At 34.9% G+C, this 12,418-nt stretch overlaps 1 protein-coding gene across 1 annotated transcript in view; it reads right to left on the minus strand.

The window, feature by feature from the left end:
- Nucleotides 1-1,283: 1,283 nt before the first annotated feature.
- The window catches only part of LOC129808800 (mediator of RNA polymerase II transcription subunit 26), a 30,288-nt gene continuing 19,153 nt past the window's right edge, over nucleotides 1,284-12,418 (minus strand). Inside the window, exons 5-6 of the mRNA XM_055858698.1 lie at nucleotides 11,085-11,494; nucleotides 1,284-2,061 (exon numbers count right to left, since the gene is read on the minus strand). Of these exons, the coding sequence (XP_055714673.1) occupies nucleotides 1,558-2,061; nucleotides 11,085-11,494 (914 nt within the window). The 3' untranslated portion in view covers nucleotides 1,284-1,557. The remainder of the gene's footprint in view (nucleotides 2,062-11,084; nucleotides 11,495-12,418) is intronic.

The raw sequence follows: 12,418 nt of genomic DNA on the forward strand, positions 1-12,418 counted from the left end.
AGAAATTTTTTTTGGACCCTTATAGCTCGGGTCAGGGGGGTCGGGGGACCTTAAGTTTGGTATTGATGGAAAGCTCTAAGGCCCAGCTATAACATACTAAAATTTGAGCCCGATCGATGCCATAGGGGCGGAGCTATTGAGAAAACAAAAAAAGAGGGGTATTCAAAATGGCGGAAGGAGGGGTGGGGGGTGGGGGGTCAATGCACCAAGTTGCAATTTTCATGCGATATATAACCTTTGCCGAAAACCGCAAGTCGATATCTTTTTTAGTTTAGGAGCTATTAAGCTCCAAAGAGCGGCCGGACGGACGGACGGACGGGAACGGTTTTTAGCCATCCGTATATTCGGAATCAGGAAGTGGCGAAACACATTTTGGCCAAGTTTGGGGCCAATCGGAGGACATGAGATTTTGTTAGGATTATAGTAGGTGAGATTGTTAAGAATCTCACCTAATTCAAAGGCTGCCGCATTCAAAGGCAGACCACTTTCACTTACATTGTGATTCTGTTAAAGATGAAAACATCGAACGGTTAAAAATCTTTAGATCCAGTACCCAAGGAGATGAAATTTCTGATTCAGACACAAGAAAAGAACTGACTAAAGCTCCGAATGTTTAAATATAAGTAAAAATATTAAAATATTATATAAAATGCGATAAATGGCAGCGGCTGCCACTTGGTCCTTCCGTGACACTTTTAGTTAGGATTCTACGAAGTATTAAAGTGGCCAAAAGTACTTACTCGACCCTACATATTTTTTTTACTATGTATAGGCACAATCCTGCTTACTCATAGATGGCGCTGTCGTTCTCTCTCTACTTCATCCATGGCTCTCTTGATGTTCCCGCGTTTTTTTCCCCTTGAGGACATTCTACTGTAATTTTCTCAAGATGTAGGGCCGGGAGCTGTGGAAAACCTCTTGGAACCGCAAGGGGGCACTCTTGGGAGTGTCAGTGAAGTGGGGTAATAGCGAAAAAGGCGTGGGAATGGCTGAAAAACTTAGATTCAGTGAAAAAATGCCAAGGGAAAGTGTGGTTATGTTGTGTTTGACAAAATAGTGGCCACAGGGCAATTTTCCCAGATTTTCCGGGTTAGTTGCCTTGCGACGGGCTCTAGGAGTTTCTCAGAGACTTTTCTGGGAAAACCAATGAACTCCCGGCGTTCCAAATTGAACAAAAATGCGCTTCCGGACAATGCAGAAGACGCTGCCTTGATTGAAAGTGTTTTTCAGGCGCCTAGTGCCCTTCAGGTGACCCCAAATGACCAAAAGAAAAAAACCACAAATGATGTCCACGTGTGCCCCATGGGCTACAATTTATTCTCAGGATTCTTCTTAATTTAATTCATTTTTTAATTCATTTTTTTGTTGTTTTTTTTTTAATTATTTTCCTAAACACACACAAGCACCTCATCCATTGAGGGAATGTCACCGTAATTCACACACATTCACACTTTTTCTCTTATTTTACTCTTTCTCACTTTTTGTTTTTTTTTTTCTTACTTATTCTTTTTCACTTTTTCACTTTATCCTCTTTTTTTTTACTTTGTTTTTTTTTTCCTAATCGATAACAACATAAGGCAATATGGTCAACAGTTCGTCATTGTATGAGGGCAGTTGGACTGTTTCAAACCACTCCCTGAACACTCTATTCGCCTGTGGCGCCACCATCAGTGAATCCTCGGGATTATTATTTTTTGCCTTTGGACACTTCCGATGCCACCTAATGCCCTCTGGTGGTGGACACTTGGGAATCCTATCCATCACAATGTGATTGTATTGTGGTACAACACGTTCATACACTCCACCATCACTGTCACATGCATTTGACAGTTGCAATGATGGCGGCGTCACTACTGTGTCACCACTATGATGCACTCCCACCATACTCCAATTACCATTTACATGCTCAAGTGGTAGTGAATGGAGTGCCAAAATGTCCTCAGATGTCACATGGCCAACTTCCCGGTTGGCCGGACACTCGGGATCCTCAATACACTTGAAAGTGGGGAAGGTGGGATTGGTTGAGACCACGCCAGCTGCAGCAGCATCTGTCGGCACCTTCTGCAACAATCACACAGAAAATGTCAGAAAAATGTCAAAAAAAAAAATGTCAGAAAAAAACCTAAAAGGCGACCTACCCGGCCGGCTATTCGTACTGACTTTACAGATCCTACTTAGTATATTCAGCGTATTTATGTGAGGAAAGTACTAATTTTCATACTTTCTAGGTATATACTATGTATTTACGTGAAAGATATACAAATTTAAATATATACTCAAGTAATACGTTGTATCTCTACGCAAAAAATACTATGTTGAAGAATTGCCCGGAATATATCGAGTATAAACTTTGTATTTCTGGTTTAAAGTCCCTACAACTACACAACCTTGCTGTATCGGTGTGCCCGTCGATCATTTTCTCTCTAGTTGACAAAGTTGTGACGTGTCTGATGGTGAAAGATTTGCGTCGCTCAGTGGAAAAGGGTAAGTTTTCCTTAATTTATTAATTATTTTCAGTTAATTCAATCAAAAGGGACGCCTCTCAGTTCCATTTCACAAAAACAATCTGGACCCCAATTCTGATGTCCGTCACGAAATTTATCCAGATTTTTCGGAATGGTGATTGTGTGTGTGAAGCCGCTTCAGCTCATATTTTGTGCATTTTTGAGCAAATTATTCACATTTAAACACAGAAACACCTTTCACAAGATGAAAATTGTTGTGATTTGATTTACTAAAACACTAAAATCGCGAAAAACTAGAGAAAAATCCGTGAAATTCAACACTTGTTCAATGAGACTGTCATTTCTCAATCATGACATTGCTCTCGCTCGCACTCTCTCATTCACTCTTTATTTGCGGGATATTTTCAAAATCATTTCCGTTAGATACACAATTTTATCAAATCACTCAAATTTTAATTTCTTTGTTATAAGTTTGATCCAAGGCAACAAAATATATTTTTTTTTAAATGATTTTTCCATATGAATTTATTAATGCCTTGGGTGTTTGTTTAACAATCTCGTTATTACTGTAATACCTAAAGTGTTTTTTTTTTCTAATACACAATGCAATAAAATTAAATCCTTTCTCGTGAGACGGAAGTGAATCAGTACTTTTGTGGTCCTTTTGGTGTTTCATGAACATATATTCTTCAAAGACATTTATGGAGGAGTACCACTTTAAATTTCTGAGATATGTTCAGGTGAAAATTCTCAAGAGATGAATTGACTTGTTTGTTTAAACTCATATTATTATATTAATAACTATTCATTGCAGGACATTGGTGTCCAGAATCTAGGAATAATTTGTGAACGTGAATTCAAGGAAAAATTCCCTAGAACAAACAATTTCCTTATCACTTAGTTTTTCCTGTGTTTTCCTCGATTTTCCTTATAAATCCTTGAATATTTTTCAAACTTCCGAATAAAGCTGTATGGGACAACTTGTGTCCTTCACGTGAATATTTTCTTGAAGAAAAAGCTAGGATTACTGAATATTATAGGATCGAGAAGGACACTGTTAACAATATGGTAAAATATGAACAAAAAAAAACGTCTTAAAATATGAATATGACCCTAAATTATTTGAAGCGCATTTTCGGTCAAGAAAATGACCTTTGTATTTGACAGTAATGACCTTTGTACTGTCTTATATAAGAAATGATGCAGGTTGTATGAGAGAATAAAAGAGAAGATTGTACAGATATCATCACCGTGTTATATATTCCTAAATTATTTGATTAGAATTTCTTTGAACACCTTAACTTTTTAGTATTTATGATCTTCAGTGACTTAGCTCTTTTTTCGTAAAGAAAATAAGTAGTCATGCGCAATCCTTTTCGTGGATTCGAATGGTATTCAGGTATTTATGAGGAAAATGAAGAAAATTATAGAAAAAGAGATGGCAAATCGTCCCGGCTTTGCGGAGTGCTCGAACTCACGGAAAAGAGCTATCCGTGTATCATCTTTTCGCATGCTTTTTGGGTACATACCGTATTACTACCGATTAAATTAATTGATAAATTAAAAAATAAACCATTCAAAAATAAGACACTGCTTAAGAAAGTAGGTTTTAAAATATTTTAGCATGAGTAACAAGCATACGAACAAATTAAAAAGTAATATACGCGAAAAAAATCCTAATTTAAGCAAATCGATTGAAAATAGGCCATCCAAAGAAATTAAAAATTAAAATATAAGAAAGTGGTTGGTTCTAGGGCAGTCTTCTTTGAATTGTCTTCCACGAACCGTTTCTGTACACCAAAATCCTATTAAGTACCATTATTGAGATAACATAAACTTAATAAAAATAATTCTACCCATTTCTTGAGAATTTTCACATTAAAATATCTTAGAACTTTGACGTCCGAATCATATAACCATATTACACAAATAAGTACCTTCGTGAGATATGTTCAGGAGGCACCAAGAAACCCCAAAGTGTTCATCGATAATCATTTCAATTTTTCATCGTGGACAGTGTTATTTATAATTATAAATCTTAGTATAAATTAAATATAAAACAATTTTAACAAATATTATTTGTGCACTAAACCGCGAAATTTTCACCTAAAATGCATTTATTTTTCCAACTCGCCACCTCCAGGAGCTCGCGAGATAAAATTCGCGGGATATTCATAATAACAGCAATTATTCCGCTTTTTGTGCACTACTACACATGCCATCCCGCTGAGAGCGCCACACTCTTTATCCGTGTCCACTCATACAGAGTGAAGACTCTGTGTATGATGTATATTTCTATTTCGCAAAATCGGGAAAATTTTGGCGGGACAGCAATGTGACGGCGTCGGAATTGCATCACTGGAGATAAGTGTGCGCGGTAGTTTTCGTGAACAAATTTGAGGAAAAAAAAAGATATGTCATTTTTAGTGAAAAAAAGTGTTCAAGCTTCTTGATGTTCGTTCCGGAAACCATTCGAATCCAATGTACTTAGCTTTCTCGTTCAGTTAAGCATCTTGATGATAGGGATTAAGACGGAAAACTGTTGAAAAAATGATGTTCAGTTATTTTAAAATATGAACTGACATGCTGTCACATGACATCTCTCTTGAAGTTTATAATCTCCGTGAAATACACGTTTCTTCTCTTAGTGTTAATTAAAGTGTTTTTATTGGATCAATCCTCACTCCACTCGATTAAATCAAATCTCAATAAAAACAAATGTCGTATTGTTGATAATCTCTGTTGAAAGATCGTTCTGTGAAACAAGTGTAGGCTGTGCGTGTAGAAAATTCTACCGAGAAATTATAATGATGGTTTTGGAGGATCAAATCATAAACCACATATTGTTAGACAGGGTTCGGTATTTGTTATAAGTGATATACAGAGATATATTTCAGAATCTGTTGAAAATTTCCCATCTTTCTCATTTTCTTGCGCATAGTAATTTTAAAATAGACTTGAAAAATTGTACGATTATCGTCCTGTTTGTTTACATTTTTTTTTTCCAGAATATTAAAAGATCGAGATTCTTTGCTGAGACGCATCACGTTCCTGCCATATCCACCAGGACTGTTACATTCCCGGAACTAGCATCGCACGCAGATCAGTTACCGGAAGTCGTCTATAATGGCCTCTACTAAGGATTACTCTACTATGGATACTTGGTTAAAAATGTATTTTAAAAAAAGTTCAGATAATAAATATTTATAGAAAATAAAAAAAAAATATAGTATTTACTTAGTATAAATAACCGAAAAATACTAGGTACCACCTCAGTACCAATACACGAAAAATACTTAGTATAAATATCCCGGCCGGACCAAACTACGTATAAATTGTGTATATACGTTGTACGAATACTCAGTATCATCATGTACGCCCATACATTTTACTCAGTACTATTTGCACCAAATGAGACCCGAAGTGTGCTTTGGTGTGAGTGGGTCCGTGTGAAGTATTATCTCTTACAGAGTAAATACGTAGTACTACATACATCGTAAATATAATAAAAACCCCATATGACAGAAAATGCTGTTGGCAGGCGTGTTGTCAGCTGCTTTGACAACGGGAAATATTTTCCATTGGAATATTCTGTTTACAAATTATGTGTTACAATTATTAGTAATTTCAGTCATTATAATAATGTAATAATTATGCGACACTGTGTTATCTGTAGAAAACAGTGAAGTGATAATATTAAAGAAGTTGCAAACTTAAAATACGCGAGTTTTTATTCCATTCTGTGAGTGTTTTTTGGAAAATATTTTTTTTTTACACGATACTTTGTGATTATCTAAATTGTTCAATCGTTGCCTCTGGTTAAATAAAATATATTAAAATCCTTGTGATTTCTATGATTTCGTCAATATTTGGAAATAAAAACGGCAGGTGCATGTGACAAGTTTGTTTGGTCGCCATTTGGTCGTGTGCGTCTGTATGTGTGTGTTGAAAGTTATTTTGCAGTTACAATTACGTAGTTTATACGGAGTTTTCGTATAAATATGTACTCTCAGTACAGAAATACGTAGTTTATACTGTGTATGTGAGTGAACTTGTATTTTTGAATGACAAATCCTCATCAAATACATAATACATGTGTAACTATGTATTTTTCCTCTACGAATAAGTTGTAAATACATTGTATGTCATGTGAACTGTGTATTTTGGTCCCGCCGGGATTAGAAAAATACACGGAAAATTTGTTGAAAATTAATGGGGAAAATCAAGTAAATACAAAGTAAATGTACTCAGTATATACTCAGTATAAATGTCGACTCACGCACACTAATGATGAGTATTTGGGACATTTCATACAAAATCTACTATGTATTTTATACACAGAATTCAATACTAGAACGGAATTGGAATGAGAATTCCATATAAAAAGGTGTTGGATGTCCGTTGGTTGCATGAATGATTATAGCGCCATCTGGCCACCTACTTTCGTCTTCTTCTTCTTCGAAAATATCTTGCGGCCCGAGCGCCATCTCTACAAATTTTAGAGAACTTTCACGACATCGCCGCCGCCATTTGTGTTTTATGGTTACAGTGCGTATTTTGATCTTGAAGAGTGAAAAAGTGAATAAAAATACATTTAAAAAAACATTTTTAACTATTCGATGGCAGTGAAATGTGTTGTGGAAAGCAGTCGCCTAGACCAGAGGAGATATAGTGTGGGGTTTCCTTCCACTGGCAAGCATAAAATCTTGGATAAAAAACAATATCTTCGAATGACTTTGTTTTCCTCTAGGTAATTTTGTTTTCCTCTGGCTCTGGACCCCATTAGGTATCAAGATTGGAATCATTAGATTCCTTACATCCAGGAAGGAAGTGGACAACATTCTAGACGAATCATAGGTGAACGATAAGAGGATCTGCGGAAAGCATTTTGAACAAGAGGATTTTCTTCCCGGAGGCGTCAGAAAGTTTGTGAATAACTCGGCCATTCCCATTCCCCGGATCTTTCCTGACAACCAATCCCACAATCCACTGTCGCTAAGCAAGAAACCGTGAGTATTGCTATTTAAATTCCCATATTTAATAATCTAAAGTTCAAATATAAATTCTATTAAGTAATTGTCCCAAAGTGCTTTCCGGAACCTGTCCGGAATGTATAGTTCGTTTATCTTCGACAAAATTCTAAATTTATCGTAAATCGTGGGGGAAATTGTTGTTCAGCTGCAGTGGAATTTTCGGAGGGAATCTCTATCCGGACATGGTAACGCAAGTGGAGCCTTTAATTCGATAGCTATATCAAAAACTTAAATTTTCTTTAGAGTTTTCGATACGCTTTGTGTCCTCCTCAGTGGTCAAGTGATGTCAACGACCATTGGGTTTCATTAAGTAGAGAATCTTACAATCCTAGCGGGGGGTTCCAGGAATCTTATGCAAAGATCTCGAAGATACATCACCAGTCACTCTCCAATCATCTCGAAACAAATGAAGTTTGGAGAATCAAATCAAAGGAGAAAATTAAAATTGTTCTCCAAATTTCAGTTGTCTCCTCATAACTGGAAATGTTGGAAATTGCCTAGTGCTGTCTCCAAGATCTTTGTGTGAGCATCATGGTATCCCCGGAGCGATTGTAAGATTCTCCACGCACTCGACCATTGAGGAAGACACGGAGCATGGTCTAAAAAGCTCTCGATAAGAGTTAAGTTTTTGATCGCTATCGATTTGACTTCACAAATTGTGTTACCGTATCCGGACGGAGCTTCCCTCTGAAAATTCGACTTTATCTAAAATTGAATATGTGGTCTAAAAAATTGTTTTATCTTTGAAGATTTTAGTTCTTGTGCAAAACTACCATTTATCTTTCTCTAAAATATTCTTATATGAAGTTAGTCAATAAATTCACATTTCCCTCCAGTTGATTTTTAAATTTTTCGGTTCATTTTTCACTAAGAAGTATAAATAAATTAGTCATAAAAACTGTAAATTAATCAGTTTTAATCCAATGCTGAGGGTCCATTTTTCGGTTTTATAAATAATTTATATTATAGGACAATGAATAAATCGACTTTTCACAAATATGCTCAAATGGATTCAAATAATTGGAATTTTGGAAGGTTTATTGAGTAAATGAAATTTGTTTCTTAGCTGAGATTCTTTACAATCTCAACTTTTGTGGTCACAGGTGAAATGCGACCTCGACAGATCGGGCCCAAATTTTGGATAACACATTTTGTCACTCATAGATCACGAATATCATATGCGCCAAAAATCGATTTTCGTGGACGTCCCGTCTCATCCGTCCGTCCGTCCGTGCGTCCATAGTATCTTTTCTCAGAAAATTATTAAACTTTATTAAATTAATCCTAAGTCTTCGCAAAAATGGTGTTAATTTATGTAATTAACCTCTATTATGGCTGCAGATTTTAATGGCGGTAGCACACCTTTTAAATCAGGATAATTTCATAAAATCTAAATTCACATCCTTTTCCTTCTTACACGTTTTCCATGTGTCCATCTCATTCTTTTGGACTGCAAATTCCATGGAACTAAATTTAGTTTGGAGTATTATTTAAAAGAAAAAGAATTCGAAATAATAAGTAGACATATGCAAAGCGTGTGAGAAAGAAAGGGATTAGAATTTCATGAAGTCAAAATTCTCATCTCTTTCTTTCTCAAACCTATTGCATATGCCTATCTCACTTTTTCACACTCTTCTTATTCTCTTAAACATCACAACAAATTCAATTTAGCTCCACCTAATTTAGAGTGCGTAAGAATAAGATATACAGTGCCCGCTCTCTAATCCGGATCGCCGTAATCCGGACGAGTTATCGACGGTTACCTTTAAAATCATTTTGAGGTTATGTATGCATGTGTGTTCAGCAATGAGAATGAATTATCCTGTGAAGTTTTTGTTCAATAAATGAAGTATAATAGCATAGAATTGTCTAATTTTGTCCTTTTAAACTTCTTTAAAACTTTTATTCTAATTCTTGGAAAAAAACCTTGTATTATATTTTCGAGACGTTGAACAAATTCAAAAAATCCATCCGGATTACGAAGCGGACATCTGTCAAATTGTCTCCCAATCATCCGGATTACGAAGCGGGCACTGTACTACATATGCAAAATTTTTGAGAAAAACGAAAAGGAATGCAAATTTTTATTTCATGAAATTTTCCTGATCTAAAAGGTGTGTCGGAGCAATAAAGTTCTAAGTTGATATATTTAGTTTTTTTATGCCCACTTGTAGAACTCAACAAAATTAAACTATAACTCAGTATTATTTGATAATCATTATATTGGTATCTCCTAAATTTAGACAAATGAAAGCCCAAAAATGGACGACTTTTATATTGATCTTTTTATATATTGATCAATATAGAGTTTGTAAGTTAATTGGATAACGTATTCTACTATTTCTGGTGAAATTATCAATGATCTAAAATCCTACTTTAATTGATTTCGGACCCCAATAGCGTCAAAGGGTCTGAAAATAATTCGTTGACTCTACTGGAGTCGCACTGTATTAATTTTGGACAAATTATTCACCTGCTATTATTTATTTATTTATTTATTTATTTGTTTGTTTGTTTTATTTTTTATTTTTTCAGATGTGACTGTGGAAGGTGTTCGCGAATAAACGTAATTAATTGCTAAACGTACATGGTGAAGAATGATCATCCGAGGAAGAGCGACAAATATAAAATTCAAAATTCTTTTTTAGATCTTTAAATCTATTTTCTATTTTTTTTAAATTATTTATTCTGATTTTTCTTTTTATATTTTTATATTATTATATTAAATATTTTTAAAAACTTGCAAACTTGTAATCACGTTTGTAATAATTATTGAATAAAAACTTCTTTATTTCTGTTTCTCTTTATTATCTGATTTAAATAAAAGTCTTATGGGATATGGAATACAGAGTTTTATGCTTTGGATTCCTAGTGGCATCTGACTGGAGACAAGCAGAAGATCCTGAAAAAAAAACTGAAGTCTAGATCAGATTACTATTCTTCACCTTTCCTGTTTTGTAACACTACTGCCAGCAGCTGTTCTGATTCACTATTCGAACAATATTCTCAGAATAGTGAAATCTTGATGATTTTTTATATCATTTGTTTAATTAAAATTCTTCAGAATTGCCCTGGAAGGTAGATCCAACTGCAATTCCACTGGTTATTGTCTTCTATTCTTCTACAAAATAACAAATTTATCACAATTTACACCATTTGTATAGTATTTGTTTACTTACTTATAGAGAAAATTATTTTTGGTCAATAACAAATTAACACACAATCTCTAAGAAGACATTAAACACATTTTTTATAATATTATAAATTTTTTTGAATAAAAAAATGTTAAGAATCAAATTTAAAAAGTTTACACGAATTGCCGTTAAAAGCGCCACTGTCTAAATATGTTCCCAAAACATGCCACCAGGTGGACACTGTGGCATGTGAGTTTATTTGTCTTGCCACTAGGGGGTTGCAATCGGTCTTGCAACGAGACATTTGAATATCTCCAACGCCATTTTCCGTTCTAGTATTGAATTCTGTGATTTTATATGGGCATACTAGTTTCGTACTAAGTATTATACTCAGTTTATACTGAGTTTGTACATAGTAGATAGCCGGCCGGGTAGGTAGGGAGTAAACTAACCTCAATCCTGTGATCATCAGTCTCATCGAGATCAAAGATTGACCTAATTGGTGGTGGTCTTCTGGTATCTATTCCCTCCTTCTCCGTTGTCACAGCCGCCTTTGCTCCTCCAATTTCTCCCCCTCCTCCCACTTCTAACCATGTAGGTGGCTCTCCTCCGCCTCCTCCCACCACCTCAGTCTCATCGATCTCAACAAAAGTGCACGAGCACGTTGACTCAGGCACTTCCTCATCAATTGCCTGATCGTCCGCCAGTGCCAGCAGTTGCCGTCGCAATTCCCTGATTTCCTCTTCAACGTCCAATTGGCCCCCACCACTGTCACCAGATGGCGCTTCTGGTTCCTCCGTTGTCGGTTCACCTTCCGTCGATGGTGCCTCCTCCGCGTACGGCTCATGCGACTGAGAGCCATCTGTTGAGCAAAATAAGCCAAAACAACAATTAATTTGATTCAGACAGTAGGGTATATGCTGGTAATACCAAAACTCTCCTAATATCGATCAATCGATGCTTGTAATATCGACTTCTCTTCCAATTGATGGATAAAAAAAAATAATTTTCCTACATAAACTTTAATTATTATACGATTTTTTGATTATTTTATGTTTAACGATGTCAAATTAAAAAAAAAAATCACAATTTACCCGGTAATATTTGCACAAGAAAATTAATTTTTAAAAATGTGTGCACAAAATTTCAGTAGTAAGCAATTCCAAAAAAATCATTTTGTTGTTATTTGTCTTAAGGAAATACAGTCAAGTGAGCTAATCGGGGCGCTTCGCTATGTGGATCGTTTATGACTAATTGGATAAAATCCAATTAAAATAATATTTAATAATATTATTAATAATATTAATATTTAATAGCAATGTAATTACTTGTCATTCCCCAAATTAGATTAGATTAGATTAGATTTCAGTTTATTTCCTGCCTTTTGGATCCAACGATCCTTTCATAAGACTATATGTACAATGTATTCCCTGATTAATTTTTTTAAATTCCTTAACATGGATTTCATTTCCCATAGTTTTTAGTTTTTTGTGGTAATTTATTATAGTTTGTGATGGAAATATATTTTATAGAATTTAAACCATATTTAGTGGTTTTAACTTTTGGGTTAATAATATTTCCTCTACCTGTCTTGTGTTTTTAAGTCCATTTTGCTTTGTGTGTGAATTTTACCAATTTTCATTTTATGTATGTGAAGTATTTGTTGTAATTTGGTTAAATTTTGTAATGGAAGCAAATCTAATTCTTTATATAATATTTTACTACTTGTGAATTTATTATAATTAAATATTGTCTTTACTAATTTGTTTTGTGCTATTCGAACTTT

This window comes from Phlebotomus papatasi, chromosome 5, assembly GCF_024763615.1.
Source record: "Phlebotomus papatasi isolate M1 chromosome 5, Ppap_2.1, whole genome shotgun sequence".
NCBI lineage: Eukaryota > Metazoa > Arthropoda > Insecta > Diptera > Psychodidae > Phlebotomus > Phlebotomus papatasi.